This window comes from Mustela erminea, chromosome 3 (genome assembly GCF_009829155.1).
Source record: "Mustela erminea isolate mMusErm1 chromosome 3, mMusErm1.Pri, whole genome shotgun sequence".
NCBI classification, from domain to species: domain Eukaryota; kingdom Metazoa; phylum Chordata; class Mammalia; order Carnivora; family Mustelidae; genus Mustela; species Mustela erminea.
Window position 1 is genome coordinate 121443378 of NC_045616.1, and position 22877 is coordinate 121466254.

General features: G+C 46.7%; 1 protein-coding gene across 3 annotated transcripts in view; it reads left to right on the top strand.

The window, feature by feature from the left end:
* ATOX1 (antioxidant 1 copper chaperone) overlaps positions 1–22877 on the top strand; it is a 28193-nt gene that overhangs the window by 2098 nt on the left and 3218 nt on the right. Inside the window, exons 2-4 of one of the 3 annotated variants that reach the window (XM_032337252.1) lie at positions 3818–3893; positions 6599–6767; positions 16989–17185. In XM_032337252.1, the coding sequence (XP_032193143.1) occupies positions 3818–3893; positions 6599–6723 (201 nt within the window). In that variant the 3' untranslated portion in view covers positions 6724–6767; positions 16989–17185. Of the gene's footprint in view, positions 1–3817; positions 3894–6598; positions 6768–9420; positions 9557–16988; positions 17186–22877 lie in introns of those variants that run through there. The other 2 variants (XM_032337251.1, XM_032337253.1) reach the window with 2 other exon arrangements.

The following is a 22877-nucleotide window of genomic DNA, read 5'->3' on the forward strand; positions in this document are numbered from 1 at the left end:
TGGCACGCAGTCCGCATTCAAATATTAGTAAACTCCTAATCGACTTTGTATTCAAAGACTCAATATCCTGGATATTTGAGAAAGACTTCCTTCTCTGGGAGGGAGCCGGACAAGGTGATCCCACTGCATTTCTGTCCTTCCAGTTCTGAGATTCTGTTAAAGAATTGCACAGTTCACTGAACTTTTTCATTGCTTTAAAGAACCTTACAGGTGACAGGCCTGTCTGAGGGGCTGAGGCGATCGGGGGCTGGCTTGGGATCCTCTGTAAAGAATGGATTACTCTGTCCTTAAGTAGATTTTCTGCCACCCCCAAACTGACTCGAGCAACCCCGAGTCGAGGGGAAGAGCACTAAATTGGAACATTTGCCCCCCAGAAGCCGCCTCCTGGCTTCTGACCTCTACTGTGGAGGATGAAAGGAGACCTGCGCTCTTTAGGCCGCAGCAGAAGGCTTCACGGATGTGTTGGGATAGGTTCTCGGGCGCCTGTCCCCGTGCCTGTTCACGAGGTGTCCCGTTGCCCGAGCTCCTGCTGAGAGGGTCACAGGGTGGCCCCTGGCAGTGCTGTCAGTTGCTCCACCGCTCGCAAAATGTCCCTGGAGCCAGGAAGGCCTGGGTTCACATCCCTGCCTCGGCACAGACTCACCCGTGACTGTGGGGAGCTCCGTAAACCCCTGGGAACTTTACTCTGGAGTAAAACAGGGTCTCTAGCTCCCTTTCCAAGCCGAGGGAGAACTGAGATTCTGTGTACAGAGCATTTGGCGCACAGCAGTACTCAATATTTAGGTCTCATGTAGGTCTTGCAAGCCCTTTAAGTCTTTGGGTGGGCATCCAGGTGCAAACCATTGACAAATGTGGATTGTCTACTGGTTATTATAGAGCAGGAGTCAGCCCACTTTTTCTTAAAGGTCCAGGTGAATTTTTTTATTTTTATTTTATTTTTAAAAGATTTTATTTACTTTATTTGAGAGAGAGGGGCAGGGAGAGCAGGAACACAAGCAAGGTCGGTGGGAGAGGGAGAAGCAGGCTTCCCGCTGAGCAGGGAGATCCCAATGTGGGGCTGGATCCCAGGACCCTGGGATCATGACCTGAACCGAAGGTGGAGGCTTTCAGCCACCCAGCCGCTCCCAAGGTGAATACTTTAAATGCTTTAGGCTTGAGGAACCATGTGGTCCCTTTGTAACTACTCAGCTCTGCCATTCCATTGTGAAAGTAAGCCAGTGGTCTTAGCAGTGTTCCAATAAAACTTTATAAAACCAGCTCACTGGGGCACCTGGGTGGCTCACTGGGTTAAGCCTCTGCCTTGTTGTAGTCACAGAATAAACTAAAGGAATAAGAGGTATTTAACATAGAAGAAAAGAAAAACTAACCATTTTCTTTAAGGCAGGTTTTGCAGATTTGGCCTCAGTAAAATAGTGAAAAAACCAAACTCTTAGCTCTTGGTCTTAGTTTCCCCTGGACAGCATGATAATAAGCCAGACCCAAACATGTTCTGAGACTTGGAAAGAGCTTGAGAAGCCACTAGTCCAGTTTTTCTCAGGTGTGTGGCCTTGCCTCCCTGTGTCTCCCCAGTGGGTTAAAAATGGAGAGAGCCCCAGGGCCTAGCCCAGAGCCTCAGAGCTGATAGAGGCAGCTGCTTGCTGAGTTCCATGTCCTCAAGTCCCCAAGGGATACTTCTGTGCACTGAGGTTGAGAGAACTTGAGTCGGCTAATATCTTTTTGGTAAGATAAGGTGACTGGGGCCCTTAGGGCAGAAGGATTTTTTTTTTTTTTCTTTTTTTCTTAAAGCACGGGGATTTTTGCCTGAGGTCTTCCAGCAAGAAACATTGCTATGTCCAGAATTCCAGTTGAGGTAACAAATCTGGAATATTTTGGAATGCTTGGGCACCTGGGTGGCTTCATCAGTTAAGCATCTGCCTTTGGCTCAGGTCATGATCCCAGGGTCCTGGAATCAAGCCCTGCCCAGTAGGGAGTCTGCTTCTCCTTCTCCCTCTGCCCCTTCTCCCACTCATGCTCACACACTCTGTCTGTCTCTGTTTCTCTCAAATAAATAAGTAAAATCTTAAAAAAAAAAAAAAAAACCCACTTTGGAATGCTCCATGAAACATGTAGCCATTGTGGTTTGAAGTGAGAGAAAAGAGGGCTGTGAAACAAGTTAATAATAACCTAATGGAGACTACTAGCAGGCTCCAAGCTCTCAAAGTTTGTTATCTATTGCTCCTGAGTAATGACCCCCAAACCTCAGTGGTTGGAAAGGTAAACGTTTATTAATTCTTCGTTTCTGAGAGCCAGGAATCTGGGGGCAGCTCTGTGGGGTGTCCCTGGCACGGGGTCTCTGATGAAGCTACATGAAGATGTCTGCCAGCTGTGAAGGAGCATCTGCTTCCACAATGGCTCCCTCTCAGGGGCTCACCATGAGCCTCTCTCCATGGGATTGCTTGAGGTCTTTAGGATGTCTTAGCCAGCCTCCTCCAGAGAGAGAGCAAGGAAGAAGCCCAAGACCTGACCTTAGAAGTCACATAACATCCCTTCAGCCATATTCTGCCAGACACAACCCAGAACTCCTCAGCCAGCTGTGTCAATCATCTGCTCACACACACACAAAAAAAAATGTAGTAAGCACCTACTGTATGCCAGCCGCTGCTCAAGGCTCGGGTTGTAGCAGTGAACTGAACAACACTTGCCATTAGGGCCCTGAAGACTACATGATGTTGAGCCCAGATGAAGAGTTGAGGAGTCTGGTGCCTTTACTGGCCCAGCCTCCAACCCACTGGGAGCCTAGGCAGATCCCTTCTTTCCCAGGACTCAAGGTGCTGCCCCGACCATAAGGCACATGTTTGAGAGCAGTGATCTCCGTGTATCGGAATACCAGAGATGCTTATTAGCCGTGACAGATGCCCCAGCCCACACTTGTTGATGAGAATTTGTAGTTTTTCCCAGGTGGTTCTAATGTAGAAGATGATCTTTTGATGCATGAATAAGACCAGATCAGCATGGCTCAGAGTCCACGGGCCCACCCATGACAGACTTACCAGTGGTCTTGAGACCACCCTGTAGCTCAAGAATCAAGATTTTGGGGGCGCCTGGGCGCCTGGGTGGCTCAGTGGGTTAAGCCGCTGCCTTCGGCTCAGGTCATGATCTCAGGGTCCTGGGATCGAGTCCCGCATCAGGTTCTCTGCTCCGCGGGGAGCCTGCTTCCTCCTCTCTCTCTCTCTGCCTGCCTCTCTGCCTACTGGTGATCTCTCTGTGTCAAATGAATAAATAAAATCTTTAAAAAAAAAAAAAAAAGATTTTGGGGGCGCCTGGGTGGCTCAGTGGGTTAAGCTGCTGCCTTCGGCTCGGGTCATGATCTCGGGGTCCTGGGATCGAGTCCCACATTGGGCTCTCTGCTCAGTAGGGAGCCTGCTTCCCTTCCTCTCTCTCTGCCTGCCTCTCTGCCTACTTGTGATCTCTCTCTGTCAAATAAATAAATAAAATCTTTAAAAAAAAAAAAAGAATCAAGATTTTGAAGGTAAGACTAGAAATAGCATTTTTTTAAACTAGCTTCCCGAGTGACTCTACTCATCATGTGCTAGATACTGCTGAAGGCCTTAAGGGGATTATCTCATTCAATACAACAAAGTATGAGATGGAAAAACCCTTACTTAACTCCACTTTGTAACAGAGTGGGGCTCAAAAACAGGCTAGTGGTGAGTCTGATGACAGCCAGATCTTGCCCTGTCTTGCTGCGCTCTGTCTTGGCCCCTGGGTGGGCCTGTGTGCTGCTGTGGTTGTGGATCGTGCCGCAGGACTGGCTCATGGTCCCCTTTGTTCATTTCAGAAGCACGAGTTCTCCGTGGACATGACCTGTGAAGGCTGCTCCAATGCGGTCAGCCGGGTGCTCAACAAGCTGGGAGGTGAGTGAGGGGCCCTTTGTTAGGGGTCAGGTGGGAGAGGCCAGTGCGTGCAGCCACGGAGCTGGAGGAGCTTGAGTTGGAGCTGATAATAACAGGAAAACTAACATGTATTCAAGTACATACTTAGCATGTGCCCAGTACTCTGCTTGGTGGCTCTGTGGACCGCATCATCTATTCCTCACCAGAGCCATTTAGGTGGCTCCTTGGACTGTCTCCATTATAAGCGGGGGGAACTGAAGTTCAGAGAGGTTGAGCGACTTTGCTGAGATCACACAATCAGTAAGCGGCAGAGCTGGGATTTGGCCACATGGTCCTGGCAGCGCTAGTTAATATGTTGGTGATCTTCGGTGTGATCATTTTGGATACGATATATCGGAGTGTCATTTTTCTGTTAATGTTTAGAAAATTGTAGTTGTTTTAAAAAATGAACTTTGACTCAAGTCGTGTGCAGAAGTCCTAAAGTGCTGCTTCCGGACATATTTAGAAAACAGTTATTCTCATCCAGCGCCCTCAGTTCCCAACTGGGGAAACTGAGGCCCAAAGAGGGCTGGGGTCTGGCCCTGGGGCTCTTTGAGGTAATGACTGAGCTGTGGTCAGAGTTCTGGGAGTGCTGGGCAGTCAGTCTTCGAAGGTTTTTCACATTTAAAGCCCTAGATAATACCCAGATTTCCAAGGGCTTCCACATGGATGTGATCCCATTAGTACTCGGAGCATTCCTCTGAGCTGGCCTTTCCATCTGTGGAATGGGGGTGTTGACACCAGAGCTTGGGAGGGAAGGGACTTTCCCAAAGTGAGTCAGTGGTGGCTTCTAGCCCTGGAAACTGGAATCTTAATTTGAAAGTGTCTGAAGCAGTAGGAAAATTCTGGCTGCTGACTTGCCATGTGACTGTGGCCTCGTCTCCCTGGTGCCGGAGTCTCCCTAGCTGCGTGTAGACATGTCAGCGTATGTCAGCTTCTGCTGTGAAACTCTTCTCAGAAGCCCCTCCAGGTATGACATGGCATGTTCTGGATGAAGTGAGGGGTCACGGCCAGCCTGCTTTCGCTCTTGATGGCTTGAGGACACCCAACCGGGAATCTGGGCTCAAGGAGCATAGTTTGAAACCCACTGGGTTAGATGATCCTGGACTTTCTTGCAGCTGTATGATGCCACCAAAATACATATCCCAAAGAGGAAGGAGATACTTCGAACCAAAACACAAAAATCCAGTGTGCGGCGAGGACACGATACGTTTTTTTTCTCCCTCAGTTTCTGTCAGATACAAATTCAGACATTATGACTAAATCTGTGCCATGGGCTTTTGAAAGCTCTTTGATGTTTGGGGATCTCCCTTTGAACTTGGACGGTTTCTCCCCATCTTTCACAACTGTCCCCACTTGGGTGGCCTCTTAAGGTGTGTCAGAAGGATTAGTTGGAGACTTAGATGAGCAGTGCTGAGCCTGAGGAATCCCAGCTAATGGCATATGTGAACTGGGGCTGGCCACCCCCAATTCTGTCACGTACAGATGGGGAAACTGAGGCCTAGAATGGGCAGGATCCGCCTATAGTCATCCAAGTCAGTGGTGAAGCCAGGCCTAGAACCTGTAAGGGCTTTCCCTCTGCATTCCATCGTCTCAACAAGACACGTTCTAGGTATTTCCCTGGAGTGCTCTGGGGGGGAGGGAGGGTGCCTTGAAGTTGGCACACCCCTTTAGGAGGCTGGTTTTACAATATCAGCATTTAAAATGTGCCAGTCCATTGCTCACCAGTTTCCATTCTGTAAATTCATAGTATAGAAATATTTTCACAAGTTCTATATGTTCTGGTATATTCACTGTACCATTACAGCAGGGGACCAAGTGGATGTACGGGGCGTCCACACTTTGGAATGTAGTGTAGCTGTTAAAGAGAGAATGCTGTAAGTCTGTATGTACTGAGATGGCAAGATCCCCTGGACACTGGAAAGTGAAATATAGCAAGACCAGTGTAGGTAGTACGACGCCGTTCGGGGGAATTACTTTTTACTTGTCTGTCTGGAAGAAGAACTGGGTAGATGCCATGCTGTTTTAGTGACTTCTGGAGGCCTTCTACTTTCTGGTTTTATTCAGAAATATTTCCTTTTTTTTTTTTTTTAATTCGGTGTGTCTGTATTAATTATTATTTTTTTAAAAGAATTTATTTATTTATTTGACACACAGAGAGAGATCACAAGGAGGCAGAGAGGCAAGCAGAGAGAGAGGAGGAAGCAGGCTCCCTGCTGAGCAGAGAGCCCTATGCGGGGCTCTATCCCAGGACCCTGGGATCATGACCCTAGCCAAAGGCAGAGGCTTTAACCCACTGAGCCACCCAGATGCCCCTGTATTAATTATTTTTGAAATAAAAAGAAAAGAAAACTTAAAAGAAGCCCCAGTGTTGAGCAGGGATTGGCAAACTATAGTCTGTAGGTCAAATCTAGCCACAGGCTGTTTTTGTACAGCTGAGAACAGTTTTTTACATTTTTAAAGGGACATAAAAGCAATACACAGAGAGAGGAGACCATGCAGCTGAGTCCATGTGGCCCCAGATGCCTAAAACATGACTCTGGTTCTTTATAGGAAGAGTTTGCTGATCCCTGGCATGGAGGAAAGGGGAAAGTGGTTGTGAGTCCCAACTCGAGCCTGAACTCTCTGGCTCTGACTGGGAGGATCTCTGCTTCCTCCCCGCATACCCCACTTCCCTTTTCCTGCAGGAGTTGAGTTTGACATTGACCTGCCCAACAAGAAGGTCTGCATCAGCTCTGACCACAGCGTGGACATTCTGCTGGAGACCCTGGAGAAAACAGGAAAGGCTGTTTCCTACCTCGGCCCCAAGTAGCGAGGGCCCGGATCCCTGGGCCCAAGAAGGACCAAAGGGAGCAGGTGGGTGAGGCCCCAGCCCTCATGCAACATATTCATTATCTGATGCAAATCTCGCGTTCAGGGAGTCCTCAGGAGCCTCCTGAGAGTATGCAGAGCATTGTGATATGTCTCCCAGGGTCCCTTTCTTGACTTGGGGAGTGCATCCCATGATCATCAGGGTTTAAGTGTAGAGTATATGAGACTAAGCATTCCTTTGATAAACTGTCGCATCCGAGAGGACACCTGTGCCCCGGACCTCATGCTTCTGTGCAATGACCAGGTAAGTTAATTCAACTTGGCCTCTCTCCCTGCTCGGAACCGCCGTCAGCTTCCTGAGCATGGCCGCAGCCCCAGTGGTACAGAAGCAATCCTCCATGTCCAAGCTGGAGGACACGTCCCCTTTAATTGTCCACAGCGCAGAGGCATGCAAGTGTGGCACTGTGCCGGACTGTTCGCTATGGGACCGGGACAGGCCTCATTTAGCGATCTAACACCTCTTCAGAATCCTTCACAGCACAGCCCTCCCTGGCCGTCACTGCCCTTGTCCTGCTCAAATCGCAGTGACGGCCACATCCCTCCTGTGGTTCGGCGCTCAGTGCCATTGAGAAACATGAGGCCCGGAGAGGGGAGGGGACTTGACCCAAGCCCCACACAGTAGAGTGGCAGAGGCAGGATGAGAGGTGTCCTGAATCGGAGTTCTGTCTTGGCCAGTGAACTTGTCCCCTGGGCATGGGCCCACAAGAGCCCCCCCAGGCAGAGGCCAGCTACAGGGGACTGGTGGTCTATGGCCATGTCCTATGTATGTGGTGACGTCACGTGCAGGTCATGTCAGATGCGTCTGTGTTCCTCATGCTCTTTCTGTCTCTGGACACAGCCCATGGTCAGGGATGAGCCCAGGATGACTAATGATGTCCTCATTTCACGCTGTGACTTTAAATTCTTCTTACATTGTGGAGACTCTTCCAGCTGTAGAATGGGGCCACAACCTCTATCCTATTTTCCTGCCGTATGGGGGTTACTGGGAAATCCTTCTGAAAGTGAAGGCCGACCCTCAAGGAGAAGATAATGTTTCCATCATGCTGCGGATCAGTGCTCGTCAATGGTTCCTGCATCCCGAGGGATTCTGCAGGAGAGTGTGGGTGGCGCTCTGGGCTTCTCTGCCTTATCCCTGGTCATCCGCCCTGTTTCATACGGGGCCTCCGTGTCAGGTTATAAGATAGCGGTTGATGAAAGTGCTCTAAGAGACAGGATGGAGGGAAGGAAGAGTCAGAACTTCCTGAGTAGGCAGATCACACGGGGGAGCCCCAACACAGACCCCTTGCATTGGAGACTCCTGGCCTGAGCCTATGAATCTTGTTCAGCGAAAACAGTAATACCTGCCAGTTGTAAACTGTGGGTAACTTGATGGGTCTTCTTCTCATAGTAGGTGTTTTTTTTTTTTTTTTTTTAGATTTTATTTATTTATTTGACAGACTGTGAGAGAGGGAACACAAGCAGGGGGAGTGGCAGAGGGAGAAGCAGGCTCCCTGCTGAGACCCATGTGGGGCTCTGCAGGGCTCCATCCCAGGATCCCGGGATTATGACCTGAGCTGAAGGCAGATACTTAATGACTGAGCCACCCAGGTGCCCCTTCTCATAGTAGTTTTTAAATTTATGGAGGTGAAAGTCACATAACATTATTTAGTGGATTCATTGCATTCACAATGTTATGCAACTCTGGCTTCAAATCTTTATCACCCCAGAAAGATACCCTGAGCCACTATCTGCTGCCCTTTCTCCCAGCCCCTGGGAGCCGCTAAGCTGCATCTGGCCTCTCGACTTGCCTCTTCTGGATGGTTCATTTCAAGAGAACCACATGATTTCACTTAGCATAATGTTTTCAGGATTCATCCAAGCTGTACCACGGATCAGCACTTTTATTCCTTTCTATGGCTGAATAATTCTCATAGTTTTTAATTAATTTATTTATCTTTGCTTTTTTATTATGGAAGTTTTAAACATACGAGTAGTAAAATGAACCCCGTGTACCCATTACCCAGATCCACTGATAAATCTGCTCTGTTTCATCTCTGCCCATTATTTTGAAGCATATTCTGGATACCAGCTAATTGTATCTGGGCAAGCATGTTGGCAAGCATGTGTAGTACGGAAAGGCTCCCGCAGACTCAGAGGCACAGTACTTGGTGAGACTCACCTGTGGAGCTTTCCCCCACATATCCCGGCATCATCTTGTCTCCGTCTGGTTTAAGACGCTCCCCAGTGATGGGTTTGAAGCCAGGCGTGGGAATCAGAGAGAGTTTCTGGGTCATAAAGTCATCTTGACTATCTGTTCATCAGCAGATTGGTTTGCTTGTGATTTTGTTCACGGACTTCCCAGTGTGAACTGAAACGGGACAGGGAGCACCATCCCGGGTGCCCTAGAAGTCCCCCAGAAGAAGGCATTGGCAGAGATCGGCTTTAGTGAGATTAGTGGGTTCCAACCTACCGGAGTATGACAGCTGTGGTGGGAGTAGAGTGCAGGGCAGAACACTGGGTGCCAGTTCTGCTCCAGCGTCTGGGTTTCCCACGACACCTCCCACAAGCGCCCCTTAGTGAAAACTCTGCCACTTTTGCAATACCTGCACATGCACAGCAGATGGCGCTTTCGTTCCACTTAACTTCTCGTCTCTTCCAGGCTGCTGATCTGAGACCCGGGGCCTGGCAATCCTGCTCAGCGATGGCAGTTCTTGCAGAGACCCTCCCTTGCCCTGCTCCTCTCTAGCTTCCCTGCAATAAAGTTGAGCCACTTTTGTTGGAGGCGTTGTCTCTTGCAATGTCTGGATGTTACTTGCTTACATGCTACGAAGGAGTTAATTACAACATTTACTTGGGTTGGGGTTCTCAGGGCTCCTCAGTGGGAGCACCAGGCCTGACCGGTGGTGAATCTTTGCTCTGGGATCTTGGGCAAGTCACTTCCCTCTCTCTGCACGTCACCTTTCCCATCTACTAAGTGAAGATACTGGGACAGATGGGTGATCCCCTTTGTTTTCAATATTTTGAAAGACTTCTATCATCAGGTGCATTGCATTGAAGGGATATTAAATCTTTTTTTTTTTTTAAGATTTTATTTATTTATTTGACACACACAGAGAGAGAGATCACAAGTAAGCAGAGAGGCAGGCAGAGAAAGGGGGGGGAAGCAGGCTCCCTAACAAGCAGTGAGCCCGATGGCAGGGCTAGATCCCAGGACCCAGAGATCATGACCTGAGCTTAAGGCAGAGGCTTAAACTCCTGAGCCACCCAGGTGCTCCGAAGGGATGTTAAATCTTATAGCAGTTAGAATAGTGGGTAGAGCCTTGAGGACAGACAGCCTGAGACAGAGTCCAAGCTCCAGTACCTTCCAGCTGGGCCACTTGAGTTCTTGGTGTGCACAGGCATAAAATGTGATAATAGCATCCCTATAAATGGTGGCTGTGTGGAGTAAATGAGGTGACATGTGTAAACCACTTCAAGTTGTGCTTAACCAGTTAGACAGGAAACACTTTTTTCACACATTTGTGTGTATTTCATTAATTATAGGTCTACAGAAAATGACACAATTCCAGTCAGCCTAAAAATTAGTGTCTCACAGAGTTCATTCAATTTTGTCAAAACCAGAAGTTCTCAAACTTTTATTGTCTTCGGACACTTTCGTACTCATAAAAAGTATCATTGTGTATCTCAAAAAGCTTTTGGTCATGTAGGTTATGCCTTATTAGAAATTAAATTTTCGAAATGCAAGAATACACGAGCACACATTCCATTAGCCACCGGGACCAGATGAAGCCATTGCACATCATTTAGATTCTGGAAAATTTCACTGTGTGATAGTAAGTGAAAGGAAAAGGCATCTTATGAAAATAGTTTTTCCCCCCTTTGCCTTCTGAAAGGATTTTGGGTGCCCCATGTTGAGAATCGCTTAATCCACTTATGGGGCACTGATAGGGGACCAGAGCTGCTGGGCTTGGATGCCACCCAGCTCTGCAGCCGTGACCCAGCTGTGACCTTAGAGCCCTCACCTCACCTCCCCGGAGGCAGCTTCCTCCACTGCACATGGGTAACGCTTGCACCTCCGGGAGCTTGGTGGCCAGAAACAAGACTTTGTTCCAACTCTAAGCTGCATGCTAGCATAATTTCAGTCCCCTTATGAAAATATTAACTCTCAACCATTTCTGCCTTTGTGGCCCAACCCTCATCGGCTTTTTTGGCCACCAGATGGCGGTGTCCTTTGGGTTTGGCTATCAAGAGACTGTTTAAGACCAGCCCAGTGAGTTCTGGGAGGATGAACCTGAGGGTTTTCCCATTTTCAGAGCCTCCTGGGAGGCCTGGTTCAGGCTGGTTGGCCCACTGAGGACGCCCCAGGATTGAGGGACTGGTGCTGCTTGTGCCGGGGAGGAGTCCCCCCGCCCCAGACACACACTCAGCCCCCCCATCCGAGTTTCCAGCTGAGGCCCTGGGTTCTGTTCTTTGAGGCTCCAGAGGGGCCGGGGAAGCCACCACGCCTACCAGTAGTGCAGCTGGCTGCCCACAGAGCAAGTGAGTTCAGCCGGCGAGCTTCTTCGGGGGTGGGAGTGGGGAGCCGATGTGTCCACGCACTGCTCAGGGCCTCCCGCAGCGCCTGACGCAGCTGCGGCCAGGCCAGTCCCGTGTCCCCCAGGTATTGTGCTTTTGGCCGTGCTGCCCGCTGTAACTGGAATGTTCTCCGCCTGCCTCCCCACCCCCAGCCCGTCTCCATGCACAAATTCCTTTCCCTCCCTTACATACCACAGCTTCCATGAAGCCTCTCCACAACTGGAAGTAATTTATTTCTTCTGGCCTTCACAGCACTGATCCCACCAGCCTCAGGGGCAGGACAAAGCTCTTTGTCCACGTGTCTTTCCTGTCCTCCAGCACCAGGCCAAGCACAGAACAGGCACCGAGGGAATATTTGATGGGTGTGTAGTAGGTACCATTCAAGGGGTGTTTATCGTCCGTCACGCCCTTACACTGATGTCATTCCATCCTATCCGGTCCCCATGAGACAGTGGACAAGGACAGATCCTGGAGCATGGTAGGTGCAAAGTAGATATTTGTTGTGAGAATCTTTTAAGAGGAAGAGATTGCCTGGTCTAATCCTTTCTGGAGGCTTATATTTTTGTCAAAGTTCCCTGGTGATGAGTACAACAGCCTAGAGTGACCTCTAGGGTGTTCCCAATAACTGTCATTGTCACTGTTTCTGGGACTGATGGGGTAAAGCTCCCAGCCACTTGGCCTCTGTCAACCATCCATCCTGTGGCCAGAGCCTTGGTTTGCTCACTGCTGACAGAGTCCACAGCTACAGAGAAGCTGTCTGTCCCTCAAGGGGCTGGAGGTAGAGCCCGGGGGCTGGACGTGATTGAGGCTGCACCCCACCACCCCGCCCTGCCCCTTGGTGGTCTGGGTCCCAGAGGGAGCCCCTCCTCGTGCTGAATGAGCTGAAGCTAGTCACCTTCTCTCTTGACCTGTTAAATTCAAGATTTTTATTTCTGAGTTTTTTAAACAGCTTTACTGCGGTATGATTCCTTCCATTCAATAAATTGCACTTACTTCAATGTATGATTTTTAAAGGCACAAACAAACATATTCATGAAATGATCACCATCATCAAGATAGCGACTAGATCACCTCAGAAAGTTTCCTCGGGTCCCTTGGTAATCCTTTCCACCCCTCCTTTCATCCCAAGCAACTACCATTCTGCTGTCACAATTCGTTTAAATGTTCTAGACTTTTATATAAGTGCAGTCATACAGTATATACTCATTTTTTGTCTGTTTTTTCCCACTCAACATGATTATTTTGAAATTCATCTGTTATTATGGGTAGCAACAACTCATGTCTCATTATGATCAAGTAATAAGTGTTCCATGGTATTGGCTCTACCACACGCCATGAATGGTTATTCATTCACTTGTTGATGGACATTTGAGTTCTTTCCAGGGTTTTATGCTGCTCTCTGGGACTGGCCAGGTTCCCCAAGGGCCCTGCCCTGCACAAGGGAGAGTCTCAGTGGGCTGGACTCTTCCAACCCAACACACCCAGACCCAAACCGAGACAGCTCAGCTGATAGTTCTATCAACTTGGCTTTCTTCTTTGGCCCAGTCCTACATCCTCTGGACTTTAGCAGCTCTGGATTCAAATTCTTCCTTCACCATCTAATAACCGCGGTGACTTGGGAAAGCTTGATTCTTTTGTGCAGCTCGGTTTTCTCCTGGAAGTTGGGGGTCATACATGTACATACTCCGTGGGGCTATTGTGAGCCTTAAGATCCTCACATGCCAGGGCACCTGGGTGGCTCAGTCAGTTAAGCTCAAGTCATGATCCCAGGGTCCTGGGATCAAATACCACATGCTTCTCCCTCTCCCTCTGCCCCTCCTCCCCACTCGTACTCTCTCTCTCTTGCTCACTCTCAAATAAATAAATAAATCTTTAAAAAGATAAAGAACATCATCACATGCCAAAATATTTGCTGATGGTATTCCACAAATGAAGCTTTTTATTTGAACAAGAAGTTTCACCTTCATACAATTTGAAGTTCAAAAACCAAGGGGCGCCTGGGTGGCTCAGTAGGTTAAAGCCTCTACCTTCGGCTTAGGTCATGATCTCAGGGTCCTGGGATCAAGCCCCGCATAGGGCTTTCTGCTCAGCAGGAAGTCTGCTTCCTTCTCTTTCTCTCTGCCTGCCTCTCTGCCTACTTGTGATCTCTGTCTGTCAAATAAATAAATAAATAAATAAAATCTTTGAAGTTCAAAAACTGATATTTGGAAAACTATCTCCATCGTTTTGGCCAGGGCAGACTACAAAAAGTACAAATGAAATGTCAGCATTGCTCTATGTGGTGTGAGCAGTTGGTTTGGGTCGCGGTCCTCTCTTGTGTTCTCCTTTAATTAGTGCCAGTCACCTAGAAACCTCAAGTCTGCAATTTCTAGGGAGTGTCTGTCAGAGCTAAATTTAGATTTCCATGTTTTTAGGGGCTGTGGCTACTCAGTGTACATGGACAAGATGAGTTTCCTAATCTGCTACCTAAGATGGGGGAGGTCTGCAAATCTCATGACTGCCTTGAAATCAAGTATCGAAGTCTCTGGAAATAAGGCTGTATGTCCTCTTGGTCTGCTCATCATGGGTTCCTAGCATCCTGACCCTTTTAGAATGGCTGATCCCAGACAGCTAGAAGCAGGTTGTATCTTGGATAAGAACGCAGGCTCTGCAGATAAATGGGTTCAGTCCCAGCCTGACTGTTCACCAGCTGTGTGAACTTGGGCAACCTGCTTAGCTGCCCAAGATCTCACTTTTCTCACCTATGAAATAGGAATAATAACAGTACCTTTTTCTTAGAGTGAAGTGAGTAACTCACAGACACAAAGGGGGCTCCACTTGGCTGTCATTATCATCGCAGGATCCTAGGGAAGAAGACCTAGGTGGACATCCCACCCAATGTCCACGTCGCCTCCCTCCGATGTATGGCCCCAAGCTTTGAGCTGCAAACCACCCCTAAGAGGAAGCACCACTAACAGCTTGCTCTGCCTTGGACAGCTCTGTGAGGGAAGGATCTGGTGTTAAAGCCATCTTTATGTCCCTGGCGCTTCTCACGACTGGGCTGGGTTAGTCCTGCCATGTGGGCATCAGTCTAGCCCTTCCCTATGGTGGCTCCTCAGAGGCAGAACATGCTTTTCCAGGGCACCTGGGATGCTCAGTTGGTGAAGCAGCTGCCTTTGGCTCAGGTCATGATCTCAGGATCCTGGGATCAAGCCCCACATTGGGCTCCCTGTTCAGCAGGAGCCTGCTTCTCCCTTTCCCTCTGCCTGCCACTCTGCCTACCTATGATCTCTCTCTCTTGCTCTCTGTTAAATAAATAAATAAATAAATAAATAACAACAACAACAAAAAAAGAACAGGCTTGGCCTTTCCTATCCCTACCACCTCTCCCTAGCCTACCTCACGAAGAGTATCCCAAATTCCTTCCTCAGCCTTTCAGGAACAGAGCTGGAGTTAACAGACCTCCTGATCACTAGCCTCTTTGTTGATGCCTTCCTGACAGTGGGACCTGAGAAACATGGGAAAGGCCAAGCAGTTTTGGACCACCCCCTGCCCCCCACCCCAATCCTATGCCAGCCCACACGGTTCTTGGCTCAGCATGGAAAGAGCTGGATGAGTCCCTCAAGCAGAGGAAACCTGGGCAAGTTACTCCATCTCTCTTCATCTGGGAGATGTGACTCCGGGTGGCACCTAACCCACAGGTAATGGGCACCCAGGGCCCGGTGTGGGGTAGATGTTTAATCAGGGCATCTCAAAATTCACATTTCTGAGGACACGTCCCTGAATCAGAGCACTCTGTAAGAGGACCGGCCTGCCCACTCAGGCCACACCCACCAGCAGCCCTGTCCCTGACTGTGCTCAGTCACTGCCCCTCCCAGGATCCAATTTGGAAATAGCCCTCACCCAGGCAGTCGTTTGTGGGTATCTCACTCCTTTTCTGCTCTAAACAGAAGCTATGGTTCGCTCTATGTTTCTGGTAATTAGAAAGGCCAGAAAAGCCACTGAGATGGTAGGAAGGGCTAGAGGGAGAGGGGAAGCCTCCTGGTCAACAGCTGGCTATTAATAGATACACGTTTTTGGAGAGTCAAAAGTTAAACGAAGATTTTCAGGGCGCCTGGGTGGCATAGTCTGTTGAGCGTCAGACTCTTCGTTTCAGCTCGGGTCTGATCTCGGGGTCATAGGATCAAACCCTGTGTCAGGCTCCATGCTCAGCACAGTCTCCTTGAATTTCTCTCTCCCTCGGCCCCTCCCCACTTCCCACTCTCTCTAAAATAAATAAATCTTAAAATAAAAAGCTATACTAAGATTTTTCAACTACGCAGAGGTCAGGGCACAGGGGAGGTCGGTGTCCTAATCCCCATGCTGTTCACCATCAACTGGATGTACAAGGAAACAGAAATGGTTTCCCCATCCGTAAGTTAGAGATCGTTGCATTTATGTCACAGGGCAGCTCTGATAAACAAGATAATCCAGGTAATGGTGTGTAGTAGGCTTTCAATGAGCATTAACCATTTTGTTAGTCTTTGTGTAACCTGCTCTTTCATTAAGTTGCGCATGGCCACACCTTCATCTCTAATGTCTGTTTTCTGGGGCTCCATCTGCACTGCCCTGGCCAAGTTGAAGAGTTGCAACAGACACCATATGACCCGCAAAACCCAAAATGTTTACCGTCTTGCCCTCGACAGAAAAATTCATTGATTCGTGGTCTAGATCAGTGATTTCGAGCTTTGTTCTATGGAAACCTAAGTTTCCATGCTGGTACCTCAGGAGAAAGAGAGCAGTAGATGATGGGGCACCTTTCTACCAAGACTATTCCCCTTACTTATTAAAATTACCTCGTTGTTCTACCAAACACTTATAAGGAAGAAATTATGTCAGTTTTCTACAATCTATCTTAGAGAATGAAAACAGCAAAAATGCTAATTCATACTATAAGGCCAGCAATACCCCAACACCAAGACCAGACAGATATTACAAGAAAACTATAGACCAGTATCTCTTATGAACACAGATGGAAAAATCCTCCACAAAATACTAGCAAATAAAATCCAGTGATGTATAAAAAGATTTACACATCATAACCAAGTGGGATTTATTCTGGGTATGAAAGCCTGCTTCAACATTTGAAAAATCACTTAATGTAATCCAACATATCGGTAAGCTAAAAAAGAATTTTAAAACTGTCAGTAAACTAGAACAGAGGGGAATATCCCCATTTGATAAATAATATCTACAAAAACCTATAGCAAACATCCTACTTAAGAGTGAGAAACTTGGGGATGCCTGGGTGGCTCAGTTGGTTAAGCAGCTGCCTTCGGCTCAGGTCATGATCCCAGCGTCCTGGGATGGAGTCCCACATCGGGCTCCTTGCTCCGCAGGGAGCCTGCTTCTCCCTCTGACTCTGCCTGCCACTCTGCCTGTGCTCGCTCTTGCTCTCTCTCTCTCTCTCTGACAAATAAATAAATAAAATCTTTTAAAAAAATAAATTAAAAAAAAAAAAGAGTGAGAAACTTGAAACGTTCCCACTAAGATCAGGTCCAAAATAAGGATGTCCCTTCTCACCACTGCTTTTCAACATTGTACGGGAAGTTCTTGATAATGCTATGAGGCAAGAAAAGGAAATAAAAGGCACACAGATTGGGAAGGAAGAAAAATAACTGTCTTTATTTGCAGATGAGTGATCATGCATGTACAAAACCCAAAAGAGTTGGGGTGCAGAGAGCTTCCAGGTTGATGAACACATCCATGTACTGGAAGGTGGTGCACCCCAACTTCACAGAGACAGAAGCACCTGCGGTTGGGGCTCTCCCAGCCCTTGCCCTATGAATCTCTTCATCTGGCTGTTCAAATGCATCTTTTATCATTTCCCTTAATAAACCGGTAAATGTAAGTTTTTCACTGAGTTCTCTGTTGTAGTAAATAATCAAATACGAAGAGGAGGGAGTAATGAGAACTCCGATTTGTAGCCAAGTCGGATAGAAGTTGTAGGTAGCCTGGGGGACTATCACAGATCTACTAGGTGGGACTGGCATTTGAGTAGGGGGAGTCTTACAGGACTGAGGTTTCATCTGTGGGATCTGACACTATCTCTGGATAGATAATGTCAGAATTGAGTTACACTTTAGGACACTCAGCTGGTGTCACAGAATTGCTTGCTGTAGAGGCAAAAAACAAACAAACAAACAAACAAACAAAAAATACAATACCCCACACATTTAATAACAAGAAGTGTCCAAAGTGTTCTGTGTGAAAGTAGAGAAGAAAGACAAGGGAGCTGCAGGGTTTTCTTGTACAACCACATATGGTAAAATATTACAATTTGCCAAACCTGCAGGTAGATACAAAGGTTTTTGTTCGTTGTGTTTTGGTTTTTATTTATTTTATTTTTTTAAGATTTTATTTATTTGTTTGACAGAGTGAGAGAGAGTAGGGGGAGCAGCAAAGGGAGAGGGAGAAGCAGGGTCCCCACCAAGCAGGGAGCCCAACGCAGGGCTCAATTCAAGACCCTGAGATCATGACCTGAGCTGAAGGTCTTAACCAACTGAGCCACCCAGGCACCACTGTCTTTTTGTTTTTTTTAAGCAGGTTCCATGGTGACCAACACAGGGCTTGAACTCACAACCCTGAGACCTGAGGTGAGATCAAGAGTTGAACATTTAACCAATTGAACCACCTAAGTGCCCCAGTACAAAAATACTAACTTTATTATTCTCTATAGCTTTTTGTACACTTGAAATTTCATAAATTAAAAGAAATAGAACTTGATCTATAAAAATGGAAAATATTTCCAACAATTCAAAAGGCCATACAAATGGAAAATAAGGACAATGTTTATTTTAGGTGTGTGATCCTTCCCCTTAGAGACCCGGCTTATCTTAATTGGATTATCACCAATTTTTTTTATTTTTATTTTTTAAAAGATTTTATTTATTTATTTGACAGACAGAAATCACAAGTAGGCAGAGAGGCAGGCAGAGAGAGAGGAGGAAGCAGGCTCCCTGCTGAGCAGAGAGCCCGATGCAGGGCTCGAGCCCAGGACCCTGGGATCATGACCTGAGCTGAAGGCAGAGGCTTTAACCCACTGAGCCACCCAGGCACCCCCGATTATCACCAATTTCATATGCATCTTTCAGCTTGCAAATGCAAGCTTTTTTTTTTTCTTCTTTTTTTTAATTTAAATTCAAGTTAGTTAACGTACAGTGTATTGTTAGTTTCAGGGGTAGGCAAATGCAAGATTTAATATCCGGAACCACTGCTCCACTGGGAAGCATACATACACACATAACTACATCCTTACACATCTTGATGTCTGATTCTACTCACTCATGTGGGAAGCAGGCCTGCACACTGAGGCCTTCCATTTGGAAAGTCTACCTTGTGACCCTTTATTTTGGACACTCACTATAAACCACTCTTTGTTTTCTCTGTCAGTGGACCTGAATCCATATTGTAGTATCTTTCCCAATTGGTGATTACATGGGCCTCTCTTATTAACCAGGGTCAGCTTCTCTAGAGAATGACTGCTTATCTCTTTGAAGCATCCTTCTCAGACTCCTTAGAAAGAAGTTTCCAGGGGCTCCTGGGTAGCTCAGTCCTTAAGTGCCTTCAGCTCAGGTCATGATCCCAAGGTCCTTGGATTGAGCTCTGCATCCAGCTTCCTGCTCAGCAGAAAGCCTGCTTCTCCCTCTCCCGCTTCCCCTGCTTGTGTGTTCCCTCTCTTGCTATCTCTCTGTGTCAAATAAATAAATAAATTCTTTTTTTAAAAAAAGAATGAAGTTTTCATATGTCAAAAAAAAACCCCGTATTTTTTAAGTCAGATCATCCCAAACATGTCCTTAGAATTTGGTGAAAATCAGTCCAGCCACTTTTTTATGATATGGTACACTAGTAGAAAAGAAGTCACTAACTTCACTTTATTACATGAATAAATCTCCCACTGCTCCCCTGCTCTGACCTTTAAGGGGAAAAGAGATAGAGAAAGAGAGCGAGAGAGAAAAAAAATTAGGAAATGAGAGCACACTTGACTTTCACAGCTTGCCTTGTGTTTCTTACTTATCATACATCATGAGATCGTTTTGTGTTTCCTATCAGTCCACACATTTTTGCCTTTGTATTTAAAGTATAAATACTGGTTTGATTTCATATGTGAATATACAAATATACTTGTACCTTTTCTTTCTAAAATAAAAGTCTTAATTTCTGTTAACTATAGGGCGAGCAACTCATCTTTTTGCCTGGGATTTTGCTCAGTTTTATCAAGTCCTGTGTCCCAGAAACCTCTCTTTACTTTTGCCCTAAAATGAAATCATTAACCAAATATTGTCCATCTAGAATAGGGACTTTCCTAGGACTTTTGGCAGCGTTGGGGGTTGCCCACGCTATTAGGCGGCTGCATAGTATTCCTGGGTATGACTTTACCATAATTTTATTATGCCTGCTTGCTACTAATGGACATTTTGTTTCTTTCTAGAGTTTTGCTGAAACGAACAAGTCTTCCATAAATGTCCTTGCCTATTTGTTCTGTAAACTGGTAAATTCCACATGATAATTTGTTTTGAAAGTAAGTCTTTCTTACTAAAAACAAAACTCAAAAAGCCACAAGATTAAAGACTCTTTCATCTTGGGCTCCTCTGTGAGTCTCTTTTCTTCAGGTGACTGACTAGGCTAAGGATGGGTTTAAAATGCGTTGGCAGCCAAGGTCTGGGAAAGGAGCCCAGGCATAGGAGAGGTTTCCTGGGGTGTACGAGGAAGAAAAACAGCCCAGTGCTGTGCTTCCCAGTGTGGAGGGGCTGTTTTTCAAGGCCAGTGGGAGAGGAGTTGGCCAGACTTCGAGGGGACCAATGTTGGCCAGGAGTAAGCCTGAGAGACTGGAGCCATTCAGCTGTGTTCCAAAAAGAGCAGGGAGAGGAAGGAAAAACAAGCCCAGACACACACTGGGTGGCTGCCGGCTGGCCATGGCTCTGGGTACAACAAGGCCGGTGCCAGGCGGTGAAGCCCGGCCAGCCGTCCCCCGGGATCCCACCCCAGACTGGGCAGGGTTAGGTCAGTTCTGCAATTGCTTCTCGGGGATGTAAGAAGTGGAGTTTTACAGAGTAGGGGATAATTCAGTACTTTTCCAGAGAAATGGGCTACCTGGGCCAGAAAGGCGATTTTCTATGCATGGGGTATGTGTGATACATGTGTATCAGTGCATCTGTTATCCTTCAAAGGGGTTGTAGCATCGGTCACCAAAGAGGTCTATGCAAGATGCTATTAGGGAAACACCAGATCCAAAAGTCAAAATAAGTTCTGGAAAGGGCAAGTCAGGCAAAATCAAGCAAAATTCCCCACTGCGTGAATTCTCAGAGCTAGCACTGTACGTCCTGACTGTTCAAAAAGGAGATAAAGTATACAATGTTTCCTAAACATGTGTCTTTGGAATATCCCTTGCTCCCTCAGGAACACATAATAACATCTTTACTAAATGGTGTTTGCTAATTTTAGTCCATAGGAGAAGGGAGAAGCCAACGGGTCCCCCTATAAACCATCCAAAAGTCTGGGACAGAAGGACTTATGGAATCTGGCCAGTGAGAACAGGTTCTATGAGCTATCAGGTTCTGCCATGTCCTACAACAAAGTGTGATGGGCATCTTTCACAGCAGAAATTAATTGACTTTCATGAGCATGGGCGATTCCTCTGGAATTGAGTTAGGAGCCTCCCTACATTGGTAAGAACGGTTGAGTGGATATGATGGAAGAACTCAGGCTTGCTCCAGCCTACATCGCTGCTTCTCACTTCTGCTGGTCCCAGAGATTCAGCGTCGTACTTGACCGCAGTGATTCAGCGTCGTACTTGACCGCAGTGATCTCTGGGGCCCGTGTGTGTCAGGCACAGTACGCACAGCACCATGGGAGAGAGGCCCCACTGTACCCAATTATCATCTCCATTGTGTGGCCTCCATCTGTGACTCCTCTGTGACTTTTGTGGGTGCATTTTTTTAGATTAAAAAAATCTATGGGAAGAACCAATGCCGAGGTCCCTAAACAGCCTCTCTGCCCTGAGATCTATGTGGAAAGAGCCAGATTTGGTGTTGGAGGATGGAACCCATAATAGAGGGTGTGTTGGCAATTCTTCTTCATCTTTGAGTCACTGGATAAGGCTGGTACCTTGTGTCTAGGGTCTTTTCTCTTGGAAAGAACTAGAAAATGAGATGCTAAAGAGTCAGAGAGAACTTGAGTTCACTCTGCCACCAATTTGCTGATTGATACTAGAAAGTTTTTCCTCTCCCTAAGCTTTATATTCTTCCTCTGTAAAATGAGGTGGTCAGACCATTTCAGTCGTTTTCTAACTTTCTGATCAGAGTCAGACTTCTGTCAAACAAAGTCTTAAGAGTCATCTAGGGTGCCTGGGTGGCTCAGTCGGTTGGGAGACTGCCTTTGGCTCAGGTCATGACCCTGGAGTCCTGGGATTGAGTCCCACATTGGGCTCCCTGCTCTGTGGGGAGTCTTCTTCTCCTTCTGACCCTCCCCCTTCTTGTGCTCTCTCTCTCTCTCTCATTCTCTCTCAAATATATAAATAAAATCTTTAAAAAAAGAGTCATCCCATCTAAAATGGATAAAAGTGCTCTCAATCAAAGTGTTTTTAAGGTAAAATTACATCATTATATTGTGGAAGTATTTACTATAAAAGTCAGGAGAGAGGTTCTTTTGGAGCAATTAGTTTGTTGTCCCTGGGTCAAGGCACAGAGAGGGCATCTGTAAATTTCTTAACCGGAGTGGGAGTTACAAGTGGTGTTTTCCTTAGAATCTTTCCATAAACTATAAAAATGTTACTAATATGTTATAAAGTCAATCACTGAGAACACAACTGTGTCATTTAGGTTTAGCTGCAAAAGGCAAAAAATCCAAAAATAGAAGTGGCTTAACAAGATTGAAGTTTATGTTTCCTTCATATAGATGAAGACAGGGGCGAGCCATTCAAGGCACTCGGTGTGAACAGGGAAGAGCTCAATGGTCATCGAGGACCCAAGGCTCCTTCTCTTTCATCTACCATCTTCAACACAAAACTTCCAATCCAGAGTCCAAAATGGCTGACTGACCTCTACCATCATGTCCACATTAGATCCAGCAAGAAGAGGGATGAGAAGAAGGGCGTACCCTCTCAGTTTAACCCCTAGAAGTCGCACTCACAGCCTCTGCTTACATCCCATTGACCAAACCTTAATCCCAAAGCCTTACCTAGGCACAAGAGAGGCTTGGGAAATGTAGTCTTTAATCTGAGTGGCCATGGACCCACCCAACTGTAGTTTCCACAACAAAGGTAAAAAAGAAATACTAGATTTAGGGGATAACCAGCAGAATCTGCCACAATATAGTAATTAATCACAATATATTAATTAATAGTAATGGATTATGATTTCTGGTGTGTTGAAATTAATGGGTGACTAATGTGGGTGTCTTTGCTGTTTTTCAGTCACAGCTGTAAATACAGCTTGAGGTATACAAAATGAGATGAATATTAACAGTTTATGGCCCTGCAGAAGCACTCACAGAATGCAGTTTAAAACCCCCTGAACTAGAAAC